Source organism: Anabrus simplex, chromosome 8 (assembly GCF_040414725.1).
Source record: "Anabrus simplex isolate iqAnaSimp1 chromosome 8, ASM4041472v1, whole genome shotgun sequence".
Classification (NCBI taxonomy): domain Eukaryota; kingdom Metazoa; phylum Arthropoda; class Insecta; order Orthoptera; family Tettigoniidae; genus Anabrus; species Anabrus simplex.
In genome coordinates this window covers 215,797,795-215,814,272 of record NC_090272.1, presented here as the reverse complement: position 1 = coordinate 215,814,272, position 16,478 = coordinate 215,797,795, and the positions used below count along the sequence as shown (strand labels likewise).

General features: G+C 37.8%; 1 protein-coding gene across 1 annotated transcript in view; it reads left to right on the top strand.

The window, feature by feature from the left end:
* The first annotated feature begins 10,938 nt into the window (after window positions 1-10,938).
* Window positions 10,939-16,478, top strand: part of LOC136878719 (kinesin-like protein KIF22) — a 47,405-nt gene continuing 41,865 nt past the window's right edge. The window contains exon 1 of the mRNA XM_067152167.2: window positions 10,939-11,048. Coding sequence (XP_067008268.1) covers window positions 10,985-11,048 — 64 coding nt within the window. The 5' untranslated portion in view covers window positions 10,939-10,984. The remainder of the gene's footprint in view (window positions 11,049-16,478) is intronic.

The following is a 16,478-nucleotide window of genomic DNA, read 5'->3' as shown; positions in this document are numbered from 1 at the left end:
TGCTAAGCTAAATTTATTAGAATCCTGCAATATATCATGTTTCTAACATTTAACTGTTTTTAGTAATTGCTTTTTTTTGAAACTAACATTGTATTGTTGATAATCATACATTTTATTTCTGTTTGATATAGAGAGAGACATACATTTTATTTTCATTTACCTGAAATTGCAGGTGACCACAAGGATCCAGAATATGAAATGAAATGTTACATAGGGTTAATGCAATGTGAAATGGTTGCTATTTGAAATAAGATAATCATGAAGTTTCATTACTTGTTACCGAGTCCAAACGTATTTGATAAATTGATGGGCTGAGTGAGAACTAGAAGTGGAGATGGTGATGAAGAATACATAAGGAGCCTTTTATCACATCCAAGGCCATGCTCCTGAGGACGCTGACAGGGAGACTTAGTTCCTTCAGTATCTTGTAGACAAACTTAGCTATGCCTCCGCTGGCTCCGAAGGGTAACCTATGAACGTTTCATTTGTTTAATGAGATGCTGTAGTGTTGGCGGGGTGTGGTAGTCAGGGCTCATTCTCGCATTTCTCCAGGTCAGCCGTCTTTGCTTGGTCTGTGCTCATCTCAGACCAGATCATTGGGTCTAACATGTAGGCTAGAGTGGCCCTTAGCAATAGGTTTTCCGAAAGTTAAAATTTTGCTGCTCCATGCAATATTTCAATGCAATCGAACAACTTAAAGGTGACCCTATAACGCCTCAAAGTTGAAAAATAGTATAAGCAACAACTACCGTATTTACTCGCATATTAGACCCCTTTTTTCCCCACTTTTACAGCCAAAATTAGTAAACGGGGGTCAAATACGCGATAACATCAAAATTTTGTGCAGTGAACACGACTTCTCTAGGTTATAAGAGCTATAAATTGTACGTGTAAACATTCATACGTACTGTTATTTAACAAACTTAGAATGTATTTATGTTATACTGGCTATTTTCGTCGGAAGGCAGTATTTCTAAACGTAAAAAGACAATAAATGGTGAACACAACTTTTAGGCCTACGGTACATATAAAAGTCCATTTTAGATACTCATATCGCGTCATTTGTTACATCTTATTAATTCCTCTGGTGAGGCTGACGTCAGGAAGGGCATACGGCCTTAAAAACTCGCTAAGAAGATTCGTCTCACTTCATACTCGATCCCGTAGAAGAAAGGGATAAGGTTATCGTGTTACCATAATTAAATACTGATACGAAAGAACTTAATGGCCAGTCATTTTTCTCTGTCAGTTCAGCAGTAGGCCTAGCACACAGTAAACCTGATCACTGCTTTCATTCACCGCCGCTGCTTTCATTTGAATTATCGCCTTACAATTACGCAGCAGAAAGAAAAGTAAGTGACAATTCTTCCAATAAGAAGTTATACAGAATTATAATCAAAACCATATACATATAATTTTTTTAATCTTTCATTACAGATATACCAACAAGCCATTATGGAACGTACGAGGACATTTTAAATTCAATATCACATTAGAAAGTGTTTCATCAACAAGTTTGTTCACGAACAATATTATCCTATTGACAATATAAAATTAATGCCAATACATTTGTATATATGTTACTCTCCAGACACGAGAACAAGTCCATAACATAGACAATTATCAACTGCAGAAAATTGTCAATATAGTTTACGAAGTTTTAACGACAGTCATATAAGTTAAGCAACATGAATCAATACAATTAGCCAGATCTCAAAAGTTTTTTATTTTTATTTATTTTTTATTTTTTAAACAATTTAAAAGATGTTCACCAGATGAGTTTCGTCAATAAAATGTTAGACTTAGATAGATTTTAGACAAAAAGTTTTAACTTAAAGACATAATTTTATTGTTGTGTGACTTTTAAAATGTTATAAGATTTGTCAATTAGTTTTATAGGAATAATCTTGATCCAAAAGAATTGTTTCACGATCTTATACAACCTTAAGTAAATGATAGTTGATTGATGATGCTCACGAAAAAGGAGCGAAACATGTACCATATAAACATCTTAATAAATATGTAAGTTTGTACTATGTTTTTATTGTATCGAATAGGTGGTAATTAACAAAATTATAAGAATTTGTATCACATACCACTTAGTCGAGCAGCTCTTCTTCTTTCTCTCAATTCTTCCCAACCCAAACTTTGCAACATTTTTTTAACGCTACTCTTTTGTCGGAAATCGCCCAGAACAAATCGAGCTGCTTTTCTTTGGATTTTTTCCAATTCTTGAATCAGGTAATCCTGGTGAGGGAACCATACTCTAGTTGGGGTCTTACCACAGACTTATATGCCCTCTCCTTTACATCCTTACTACAACCCCTAAACACCCTCATAACCATGTGCAGAGATCTGTACCCTTTATTTACAATCCCATTTATGTGATTACCCCAATGAAGGTCTTTGCTTATATTAACACGTAGATACTTACAATGATCCCCAACAGGAACTTTCAACCCATCAACGCAGTAATTAAAACTGAGAGGACATTTTCTATTTGTGAAACTCACAACCTGACTTTTAACCCCGTTTATCAACATACCATTGCCTGCTGTCCATCTCACAACATTATCGAGGTCACGTTGCAGCTGCTCAGAATCTTGTAAATTATTTATTACTCTATACAGAATAACATCATCCGCAAAAAGCCTTACCTCCGATTCCATTCCTTTACTCATATCATTTATATATATATAAGAAAACATAAAGGTCCGATAATACTGCCTTGAGGAATTCCCCTCTTAATTATTACAGGGTTAGATAAAGCTTCACCTACTCTAATTCTCTGAGATCTATTTTCTAGAAATATAGCAACCCATTCAGTCACTCTTTTGTCTAGTCCAATTGCACTCATTTTTGCCAGTAGTCTCCCATGATCCACCCTATCAAATGCTTTAAACAGGTCAATCACGATACAGTCCATTTGACCTCCAGAATCCATGATATCTGCTATATCTTGCTGGAATCCTACAAGTTGAGCTTCAGTGGAATAACCTTTCCTAAAACCGAACTGCCTTCTATCGAACCAGTTATTAATTTCACAAACATGTCTAATATAATCAGAAAGAATGGCTTCCCAAAGTTTACATACAACGCATGTCAAACTTACTGGCCTGTAATGTTCAGCTTTATGTCTATCACCCTTTCCTTTATACACAGGGGCTACTATAGCAACTCTCCATTCATCTGGTATAGCTCCTCCGACCAAACTATAATCAAATAAGTACGTCAGATATGGTACTATATCCCAACCCATTGTCTTTAGTATATCCCCATAAATCTGATCAATTCCAGCCGCTTTTCTAGTTTTCAACTTTTGTACCTCATTGTAAATGGCATTGTTATCATATGTAAATTTTAATACTTCATTGGCCTTAGTCTCCTCCTCTGTCTCGACATTTTCCTTGTAACCATCAATCTTTACATACTGCTGACTGAATACTTCTGCTTTTTGAAGATCCTCACATACACACTCCCCTTGTTCATTAATTATTCCTGGAATGTCCTTTTTGGAACCTGTTTCTGCCTTAAAATACCTATACATACCCTTCCATTTTTCACTAAAATTCGTATGACTGCCAATTATGCTTGCCATCATGTTATCCTTGGCTGCCTTCTTTGCTAGATTCAATTTTCTAGTAAGTTCCTTCAATTTCTCCTTACTTCCACAGCCATTTCTAACTCTATTTCTTTCCAGTCTGCACCTCCTTCTTAGTCTCTTTATTTCTCTATTATAATAAGGTGGGTCTTTACCATTCCTTACCTCCCTTAAAGGTACAAACCTGTTTTTGCATTCCTCAACAATTTCTTTAAACCCATCCCAGAGTCTGTTTACATTTTTATTTACCGTTTTCCAGCGATCATAGTTACTTTTTAGAAACTGCCTCATACCTGCTTTATCAGCCATATGGTACTCCCTAATAGTCTTATTTTTAAGACCTTCCTTTCTATCACATTGATTTTTGACTACGACAAAAACAACTTCATGATCACTAATACCATCTATTATTTCAGTTTCCCTATAGAGCTCATCTGGTTTTATCAGCACCACATCCAGGATATTTTTCCCTCTGGTTGGTTCCATCACTTTCTGAATCAGCTGTCCTTCCCATATTAACTTATTTGCCATTTGTTGGTCATGCTTCCTGTCGTTCGCATTTCCTTCCCAATTGACATTTGGCAAATTCAGATCTCCCGCTACAATCACATTTCTTTCCATGTCGTTTCCCACATAGCCGACTATCCTATCAAATAATTCCGAATCCGCGTCATTGCTACCCTTTCCCGGTCTGTACACTCTAAATATATCAAGTTGCCTATTATCTTTAGAAATGAGCCTTACACCTAGAATTTCATGTGTCTCATCTTTGACTTTTTCGTAGCTTACAAATTTTTCTTTCACCAGAATGAATACTCCCCCTCCCACCATTCCTATCCTATCACTACGATACACACTCCAGTGCCGTGAGAAAATTTCTGCATCCATTACATCATTTCTCAGCCATGATTCAACTCCTATTACAATATCTGTTAAATATATATCTATTAAATTACTTAATTCTATTCCTTTCTTTACAATACTTCTACAGTTCAACACTAACAATTTTATGTCATCCCCACTTGATTTCCAGTTCCCTGTTCCCTTATCACCGCTCCCTAGGCCACCCTGTTTCCCTGAATGTACCTTCCTATTACCATTCCAAACAAATTTCCTAACTTATACGTACCACTGTGGTTTAAGTGAAGGCCATCAGAGCGCAGATCCCTATCTCCTACCCACCCATTAGGATCTAGAAATTTCACTCCCAGTTTCCCACATACCCACTGCATAGTCTCATTTAAATCCCCAAATCACCCTCCAGTCAGTATCCCTCCTACACAGTATTCCACTAATAACAATCTCCGCTTTCTTAAACTGCACCCGTGCTGCATTTACCAGATCCCACACATCTCCAACTATGTTGGTACTTATATCAGCTTGCCTTACATTGTTGGTACCAACGTGAAACACTACCACCTTCTCCTTCCCCTCCTCCCTCTCTTCTACTTTCCTCAACATCTGCCTCAACCTAATTCCTGGATAACATTCTACCCTGGTTCCCTTTCCTCCACACACTTTCCCCACGTGTCTAACGATGGAATCACCCATGACCAGAGCCTCAACCCTACCCACCTCATTTGATCCCCTCCCCTCCTGGTCAGCCTTATCTTTCCTGATAGCTGCAGAAGCTACTTCCACCTCCCTTTTCTCCTTTCCATGACCCTGTTCCACCTGTCTTTTCCTATCCTCTACTCTACATTTCCCTTTCTTACCTTTTCCCTTCCTCCTACTTCCACACATCTCAGCAACAGTTCCCTGTCCCTCATCTTTCCTCTGTTGTTCTACCTGGAGTGACTCGTACCGATTTCGCACAGACACCTGTCCTGAATTCTGATCCTGAATAGACCCCTTAGCCTGCAATCTCCTTCCCCTTAGAACATTAGACCACCTGTCTTCTACAACTTTCCCCTTTCCTTCCCCTCCATCTTGTACACCTACTGTAACCTGTACATTGTTTGTGGGAGTCCTATCTTCCTTCCTGTCTTCTGTGAGAATCCTAATTATCTCCCTCAAACTCTCCAACTCCTCCCTCATACCCCTCAGTGCCTCGCCACACCCACAGTTCGTACACTCACGCTCCTTAGCCATTCTTATGGAAAAAATGAAAATAAAAATAAAATAAGTTATTTGCAAAAAAATAAAAGAACGGAGGTATATATTGTCTGGGATAGTACTCAAAGATCACACAACTATACGGTAATTAATATATATCTATTAAATTACTTAATTCTATTCCTTTCTTTACAATACTTCTACAGTTCAACACTAACAATTTTATGTCATCCCCACTACTTAGTCGTACTCTATTTTTTATCCTACAACCCCTAACAGGATAAAAACTGATGTTAATTACTGAATATCGAAAGTAATACACAAGAACTACACAATTTCAAACTGCAATTAAGCCTATCCTAATTACAACAACAGAATTTTAGTAAGAGTTTCTACGGATACCTCTACTACACCAGTACTACACAAAATATTTTACAATAATAAAATTAGCACACTAAATTGTCAATTACTCGTATACTACTGTACAGTACACTACAGTAATTTTTAAACTACTTTCAGACGTATCCTAATTACGATACCGGTATCGTATGTCACTACTAAGCACAAACAGAAATGAAATTTGCAAGAACTACTGTACTCAAAGATTACCGACAAAGCTAAATGCTTAGACAAATTATATTAGTACTACGCTCTAATAGATACACGTGAAAGATAACACATGAATATAGCAGGCAAGATACGGCACTATCTAAATGTAGGCTACTGTATCTATACTACAGTGTATCTACACTACAATTTTCAGCTGGTGTGTGGTTATATGAACTTTTACCGCTGGTGGATTAGTATTATTTTCCCTACTAAGCAGAGCGGAGAATAAAAGTGTCCTTAAATGCTGAGAATAAGAGGTTGCCTACTATAATTTCTGTCAAAACCACGCCGGGGGCTTGAAGTGCAATATTATTGGGATATAGGAATTTGATTTTTAACTTTTACTCGATGAATAAACGAAGGTGGAAAGTACAAAGTATGCAGGGAACTAAGACTACAAATTATTGGAATAATGAATCAGAATCAGCTGAGAATTGAAAGATGGAAAATATGACTTTCCATTTAAAGGAATAATGATTTTATTGGCCAGATATTGGCGCAATCAAAAGAGAAACTGAAAGCGGTAAAAGTAAGTATGTAGTTTTATCGTGGTACAGTCGAACCTGCCCTAACAGACACCCTTATTCAGCGGACACCGTCCTATACGGACAATTTTCTCAGAACCGATTTTATTTTACATAAGACAAGTGTTAAATTGGCCTTATTTTAGCGGACACCTCGAACTCCGGACAGCAGACATCGTAATTTGTCCTGTCCACTTGACTTAAGCGGACACTTCACATGTTGCCAGACAATTTATTACGCCGGACCACATGTCATCCTTTCTTTTAAAACCATTCTTCAGACATAAGGAAATACCTTTTGAATGTTTGTACTATTTCGCGAGCAAGGGGAGAGGAGGTACATCGGAATGCAGTTCTACCTAGTGGTGTACAAACCTATTCCGAGAATTCTAATTGCCCATAAATGCTGCCAGAGACTGTTGACTCACAAGTTACCTGGGGATTTTCTTCCCTTCTTGCATCATTCTATTCATAACTTGGACTGTCGCTGATAAGGTCGAGCTCAGGTAGTCAACTTGAGAAGGAAAAGAAAATACAGGCGCTAATTAGTGAGACAGAAATACTGTAGCATTTCAGTTGTCTGTTAAACATGAGTAACAATGGATTACTTCAAGAAGCTGTAATGTTTGTAAATGATGTAAAATCATTTACAATAACTCTCTACAAAATACTGACACAGAAATGACCTAGAATAATAAAAATAAAGATATGTATGCTTATATTTATGGTGGATGTTCTTTGCCATTAAAATGTCCGATTTTTACAAACTTGTTTTAGCAGATGCCTCTCGTAACGGACATTTTTTCTCGGAACCGATGGTGTCCACAGAAGCGAGGTTCGACTGTACCATAAAGGTTATTACTTGAATGTACTTTTTCAGCCCTTTTCTAATAGATTCTGTTATTAAAAAAATATTTTCTTTTCCAGGTACTTTCTATTGTTTTCTTAATCTTGCATTAGTTTTGACAGGCTATAAACTTACAGTCTGTATGTTACTAAGTTAGGTCATCAGCCCAGAGGCTGGTTGGATCCTCAAATAGCAGCACCAAGGGCTATGCAGTTATAGGGAAACTGCAAAAACCAATGGCAGGGCTCAGATGAGGCGTACTAGGCAAGATGAGGAGTGAGGTAGTTTGCCTTTGCTTTCCTCACTGTGCCAGAATGTGCTACTGCAGCACGACTGACTCTATGAGCAACACCTTTCATAGCACTCGGACACTATTTGTGCTCCGAATGTCATTACTCAGCACCACCCATACCTCAGCAACTTCCATATTGTCGCAGCCATGGATGAGACAGGGACTTCCGTAGAAGCTACACTTTGCTCTGGCCTTTGTCAGAGCTGAAACTTAAAAAGAACAAAGAACCCAAACTTTAAAAAAATGTCTAATGAACATATTTTTGTGGATAATTTTGAAAATTAAAATTGTCCATAAGCTACGTTTACAATAAATATAAGATATCAACAAATAATTTTTTTTTGCCAAACATTTAAAAAAAAGCTGTTAACATCAAATGAATTATACAAGTAGAAGTGCACAAATAATTCATGAAAATATACAATCGTACAATACGGTATGGTAAGGTTCATTTTCCTTTACAAATTGGCATAGGAAAACGAACACAAAGAACATTGTTCGGATGGACTGCATATCCTTGTGTGGCTGGGATGCATAACCAGTCTTCAGGAAAATACCGTATTTACTCGTGTATTAGACACCCTCGTGTATTAGGACCCCCCCCCCTGGCTTTTCGAGGCGAAGAAAATGAAAATAAATCTTGCATATAAGACCCCCTAACCTAATTCGTCAGAGAAGAGCAACGATTCCGCTTCAAAGCGGGTACAAGTCTTATTGCAGCTCTGATGACATCGCACAAATTTGTGAATAGTTGCGTCCGTTCGACCTAGCAATGAAAACGCGTCGAATCCATGCGGTAAGTCTGTGTTTCGTAGTTAAGAAACGTCCGCCTCCATAGCGTAGGTCTACTGCAGCTCTGATGACGTCGCATAAATAGGTGAATAGGCCTAGCTTCGTGTCCAACTCACGCATTGCAAGCATGCATCAGTCATGCTATACATCTGTGTTTTTTAGTTCATAATGTCCGCCAGCGTAATGGTTAGCACAATTAGTTGCTGTTCTCGGGAGTCAGACTTCGATTCCCGGTACCGTACTGCCAGAGATTTACGAATGGCAGGAAGGTTGATATGCGGTAAAAACGGTGCATGTAACTCCCCTCCACTGGGGGCGTACCTAAAAAGAGCTGTATCACTTCTGGATGAGGAAACGAGTTTACTTTAGTTGAGAAATATTCGCGCATTCGCAGTTATTGCTATTTATACAGCAGGAGAGATCATTAACAAAGTGGTCGTTTAATGTCTTGTAACTCGGGCCAATATATGTATATATTTGGAGAGAAGTAAGTTTAAAACGTGATAAAAGCTATCCATTTAAAACGATTGTTTTACTTGCCAACATACCTAACAAATAATAATAATTTTATGTCCCCACGTACTTTTAACGATTTTCGGAGATGCCAAACAAAACATACTAGGGTATTCATTAATAAAAGAAGAGACAATGAATGTACAAAATAACACACATTGCCACTACACCTGTAGATATTCATAAATGCGGTATATTTTCCTGTTATTTATTTTTATTCTTTCCGTCGAGGAACTTTTGGCACCATCAGGGCGATAATATACCTAACCTAAACACTGTGGTCTGTCTTATCTCGTGGACAGCTGTTTATAAAATCCTGATGTGATAAATGTAGAGAACAAGCATGAAATGTACTTAAAAATATGGGTCTGTGTTTCAACAGCCGCAGTTATCAAAAGAATGTTTCTAGTTGCTATGTATTAAAATTCGGAAGTACAACTCTTAACATATGCTATGTTATCAGCTGATGGTTTGGCACACAGAACACCAGTTTGGCATGCCTTCTACAGACGGCTTTATTCAGAAGGAGTAGCTTCTGCTACATATACACCTACTGGGAATATAAGACACCATCTTCAGAAACCATTTGGAATTAGATTCACACTGTTTAGACTCTATAGTCGGGAACAAAATGATTTTTAAAAGGTTCAAAAAGACGGGACCTCGTATGCTCTCGATTGCAGTGCATGGCTCAAAGAGAATGAAGCATGGCTGACGCGACTGACAAGATGGCAGTGAAGATGACGTCACTTGGGATTCCGACGCGCCGGTAGCAGGGCAGGGAAGTTGGCGGCGTAAGGTGATAATTCAAATGTTGATCAGGTTTACTGTGTGGTAGGCCTACTGCTGAACTGATAGAAACAAATGACTGGCCATTAAGTTATTTTGTATCAATATTTAATTATATGATAACACGATACCGTTATCCCTTTGTTCTACGGGGTCGAGTATGAAGTGAGATGAATCTTCGTAGCGAGTTTTTACGGCTGTATGCACTTCCTGACGTCAACCTCACCAGAGGAATTAATGAGATGTAACGAATGACGTGATATGAGTAACTAAAACAGACTTTTATATGTACCGCAGGTCTAAAAGTCGTGTTCACCATTTATTGTCTCTTTACATTTAGAAATACTGCCTTCCAACGAAAATAGCCAGTATAACATAAATACATTCTAAGTTTGTTAAATAATAGTATAGAATGTTTACACATACAATTTATAGCTCTTTATAGCTTAGAAGTCATGTGTTCACTGCACAAAATTTTGAGTTTATCACATATTGGACCCCCCTTTACTATTTTTGGCTGTAAAAGTGGGGAAAAAAGGGGTCTAATACGCGAGTAAATACCTTAATTGATAGGTAGAGCATTGTGCGATATAAGGTTGCTTGCGCAGCTACAGTGTATCTTAATGTGACCTGTACTAAGATACAAATCGGACTAACAAAATTCTGTTTAACTTAATTATGTAATTTAAGTCTAATTTATGGCCATTGACTGCAATAAATTCTTTATTTATTACTTATTAGTAGGGCATGTCCAGGGTATTGTCTGCAATGCTAGAGTATTCCAGATGGCTATCCAGGCAACATAACACAAAGTTCGTACAGAAGTCTGATTTATTGTTGTTAATGGGTGCATTATTATAATATATCTATAGATTTTAAAACTCATTTCACACAAATAATCTTTCCCATTAGGTAAGATACTACCAGTGGATGATGTTGAAGTCACACCAGTCCAAAAGAGAATGTCATCCACAAGTCTTCGAGGAACAACAGGCTCGCATAAACCCACAGAAAACAGCACAGGTGGTTAGTATTGTTACAAACTTATTTCTGCAGAACAGAGAGGGAAAGAAACGTGAAGGGTGAATTGCTGGACAAGGACTAACCAGAATTTAAGTATTGCTAACCAAATCACATTTGAAGTGTATTTCTTTCCTTTCGTTATATTGGACTAATTGACAATAATTGCAGTTGGGAAGGTACCTTCAATTATTCACCGAAAGCTGAGACGCTCTAGAATTTGCATAGATTAATCCAGAAAAATTACAACATGAGCTCTAAATGTTTACAGTAGTATAATGAATGAAATACAACTCGCTTTGAGTAGCACAGTCAAATCTTTGACCTGCGGGTTTTGAAAAGCTAGCAAGGGGGAGGTAACCCCTTCTTGAATTTACACAGTAAAAATAAAGCCTTCGTTTCCCCAAAGTTTACAATACACAGGGTTTCTAACCCCGAGGAGTTTCATTTTACATTAGAGTACAATTTGCCCCTTTGGGCTCTGAATTTTCACCTTTGACTGCGTCAGTCATCATCACAGTAGAAAGCAATAGTACCCTGCTGAACAGTTACCCCTACACAAGTTATATGAATGCAGCCCTCGAAAAGGATGAAATGATTTACAGGGGCATATCGCCCACACTATTTGGCCAAAGGCTGAGAAAATAAGGTTTAAATTTACAAAGTCGAAATTACACAGTGAAATGGAGGCGAAATCCAAGCACTCCAAATTAATCAAGAAGCAAGATCCCTAAGTGGGGGTCTGGTCCTGTGACACGGAGGCAAATCCTGTACTACCGGGTGACTAAGTATTTGAAAGTTTAAAGCCGAAAAACTAAAAGAAATTTCAATGGTTGAAAAAGTCACCCTGCATAAATTTAGAGGAATGTTAAAGAGGGTAGCCACTCGTGCTTCCTTATGTTTCAACTGTTTCCCCAGGGGGAATGAAAATATAAAAATCTAAAGAAAGAAGGTTACATTTGATTTAGAAAGAGAAAGCCCTACATTTAATTTGAGAACAGAGCCGACGACCTATCAGTTACTTATTTAGGGGAACGTAGCAATCTTCCCTGGCTTCACACGCAGTAGTTCCACTTAATAAAATTGACTGCCATACCTTGTTGATTATGTCATGATGCCAAAAACCCCTGCTTCTTATCTCCCAAAGGAGATTTCCTCTCTCCTTAGTTCGTAGTACACACAATATAGCTGTTGCAAGATCAGACAGGCTATTCTTCAAGCTTGCTTCTTATACAGTATAAGAGTTTTGGCAGAACCATCTGTATGTTTCATGAAAACTCTTTTGATTGGGTTAAATGAAATTCATATCAGATACTCTGATATCATGCCTCAAGATGCGCGGATTAAATAAATTGCCGTTTCAATAACTTCAGAGAATTAAAATGAACAGTGGAAGTTCGACAGTGTACAACATCTAAATACAAACATTCTCCCTGACTAGTAATGGGATCTGAACTCTAGATTGCGCTAACCTTTTGACGTCAGACACATCTAGTCCTGTAAGGGAAAAACTACTATGATTTCATCAAGTTTATAGCTTTTTCTATACATGGATGTACGGTTGGAGAATACACAATTTAAACTTCACCGGAAAGCCTTACTCATGGCACAAGTATCATTGATGAAAAAAAATTTACTTTTTATTCACGTGGTCATTGTCATATTATATATATCTCTACACCTTGGTGATGTTCCTTATACTATGTGTGTATTTTTTTTCTTTTTTAACTGTTTATTCACAGCATGCCCTATTACACGAAAGTAATACTACATGCTTGAATAATCATATTACAAATGAAACTTAATATCCTATTTACATGTGATACATTCTTAATACAATGGCTTTTGTGATGTACATAAGTAAACCAAATTATAATGTAAACAAAACTATATCCTTTTTTTTTTTCCACAGTTGTTCAAATACAATTGAGTTTATGAAACGTAAGAACTGTTTAAAATAATTTATGACAGCTGCTTTTGCTCACTGGCCACGACTCTGTACTTAAAATATCTTTAATTAAAACGCTTCTTTCTCTCTCAAGTAATACACAATGAAATAATAAATGGTCAACAGTTTGATCACTGGCATTACATGGACATATAGGACTATTTAAAATTTTTAAATGATGAAAATAAGCTCTTAATTTTCCATGACCCGTTACCATATGGTGAAATTTGGTGTTAAATAAATATGTTTAGGAAAGCAAAAAAAAAAAAAATGAATAGTTTTGTCCGTACGACCCACATAGTGAAAATACATGTCATAGTCATGCGGTACATCTCTGTTTCATAGTTAAAAAATGTCCCTCTTCCGTAGTGTAGGCCTACTACAGCTCTGATGACATCGCACAAATAGGTAAATAGTTTCGGGTTCGACATGCACATTGCAAGCACGCATCAGTCATTTATATATATGCCTGTGTTTTGTAGTTAAGAATGTCCGCCAGCATAATGGTTAGCACAATTAGCTGCCGTTCTTGGGAGCTTGAGCTCGATTCCCGGTACCGTATTGCCAGAGATTTACGAATGGTAGGAAGGTTGATTTGCGGTAAAAATGGTACATTCAACTCCCTTCCATTGACTGCCTGTCAAGAAAGAGCTGCACTACCTCGGGATGAGGAAACAAGTTTACTTTGGTTAAGAAATATTGCTACTTTTGATTTACGTCACACCGACACAGATAGGTCTTATAGCGACCATGGGACGGGAAAGGCCTAGGAATGGGAAGGAAGCGGCCGTGGCCTTAATTAAGGTACAGCCCCAGCATTTGCCTGGTGTGAAAATTGGAAACCACGGAAAACCATCTTCATTGCTGCCGACAGTGGGATTTGAACCCACTATCTCCCAGATGCGAGCTCACAGCTGTGTACTCCTGACCGCACGGCCAACTCGCCCAGTGAAGAAATATTCACTGGTTTGCTATTAATATAGCAGGCGAGATTATTGACAAAGTGATCATTTAATATCTCATAACTCAGGCCAATATAGGTTTTTCTTGGAGAGAAGTAGGTTTTAAACCTGATAAAAAATAATCCGATCATCTTGATTGTTTTACTCGCCAACATACCTCACGAATAATAATAATTTTATGTCCCCACGGAACGATTTTTGGAGACGCCAAACAAATCATACTAGGATATGCGTTAATATAAAATGGAGACAATGATCATACAAAATTGAACATTATGATGATAAAATGCATTACCTCCACCCCTGTAGATATCCATAAATAGGGCAAACTTTCCTGTTACTTATTTTTAATCTTCCCGTCGTGGAACTTCTGGCACTATGTGAGCACTTGATAGCATAATTAACCTATACAATGCGGTCTATTTTATCTCATTTACAGCTGTGTAGGTAAATCCTGATGTGGTTAATGAGGAGAACAAGCATGAAAATATACTTAAAACTAAGGCTTTGGCTTTCAACATCCGCAGTTATCCAAGAACGCTTCCAGTCACTATGTATTAGATTTGGAGGTACAACTCCTAACATACGCTAGTTATCAGCTGGTTGTTCAGCACACTTTCTGGTTTCTACAGCATTATTTTTTTCAGGAGAAGTGGCTTCTGCCACACATGCACCAACTGGAAATATTAGAGACCATCTCCAGAAACCATTTGTGAATAGATTCTCACTGTTTGGGCTCTACGAAACTATTTTTAAAAGTTAAAAAAAAAAGAAAAGAAAAGACAGGACCTTGAATTCTCTCGATGCATGGTTAACGAGATGGCAGTGATAATGACGTCATTTGGAATGACGACAGGCTGGTAGCAGGAAAGTGGCACAAGACGATAATTCAAATAGAAGCAGTGATTAGGTGTACTCAGGTTGACTGTGTGGTAGGCCTACTGCTCGACTGACAGAGACAAATGACTGGCCATTAAGTTCTTTTGTATCAATATTCATACCTGCCAAGTATTCCGGTTTTCCCGTAAAAACGTACGGATTTTGAGTGTGTTTTACGGTTGTACGGATGAACAACGTTATTGTACAGATTTTGAATATCCGTGGTTGGTTTCGCTTTCTGCGGTCAAATCCGATTTGTTTGACTTTCGATAGTAGCTAGTAATACGAGATGCAATGTTTGAAATTCGACTGGTAAATGTATCGATAATCACATTATCGATTATCACTGTGCTTTTAAGCTGCCTCTGTGGATCCGTGGTAGAGTGTCAGCCTCCGAATCCCAAGATAGCGGGTTCAAACCCGGCAGAGGTAGTCGGATTTTTGAAGGGCGGAAAAAAGTCCATTCGACACTCCATGTCGTACGATGTCGGCATGTAAAAGATCTCTGGTGATACATTTGGTATTTACCCGACAAAATTAATTAAATCTCAGCCATAGATGCCGAAGAGAGATCCGGTTTACTCTGTCTGTCATCTAGTGGACCTAGAGTAAAACGGAACGTCGAAATTGACGAGCAGACAGCCAGATGGCGTCAAATTGAAATGTCTGCACACGGTAGCTGAGGCCATACGATTATTAATATTATTATTATTATTATTATTATTATTATTATTATTATTATTATTATTACCGTGCTTTTGTCACCTGTTTGACCTCAACTCTACTTCATTCAATGAGATGTTCCCAAACAAGTAGCAGGCTGTGATTTTGAAAAAAAATCCGTGAAAAGTAGCAGGCTGTGAATTTATATAAAACGAATTTAGTAACTGCGTCGTGTTTCGTAGCAGCTGAAATGCTTTGTTTGTGTGCGTGTGTAACATTTGCGGTAGTTCTGAAACTCGTGGAATTGTGTGACAAATTTCTAAGCGATTTAGTATTTTTAGTGTTGTTTGTTATGAGTTACTAAGAAACGATATTATCAGTCTTTTCGTGAGGCATATTCTGCTTAATTTCCTTGTTTTATACGATCAAGGAAAGTGTTCCCAGTGTTAAGTGTAAACAGATAAGCCCTCATCAAGATGTAACTTTGCGTATTTACTGTAATTTCAAGGTTGATCATAACATATACAGTAAAACCTTATGCATCGTTTTTCAGGGGGCAGGGGAGAAAATGACGATGGATGCGGGAAAACTATAAATGCGGCCAACATAAAAATAGGGGGAAAGCAAAATAATAAAATACAGGTACTGTATTGGGACATTTTTCATTATGTAAATATATTATTATTATTATTATCATCATCATCATCATCATCATAAGAACAACAATAATGGCGCGTGGCCTCCGGAGCCGGGTGCAGGTGTTTCGAGTAGTTACGTGATAGGCGATCCACTTGCATATGAAAATGCGGTCCTGCCTAAGATGAATTCTAATGTTTAATTCGGCAAACATCAGCCCCCAAACCGTTGGAATTTTCTTTTTCTATTTGCTTTACGTCGCACCGACACAGCTAGGTCATATGGCAAAGATGGGTGGGGAAAGACCTAGGAATAGAAAGGAAGCAGCTGTGGCCTTACTTAAGGTAC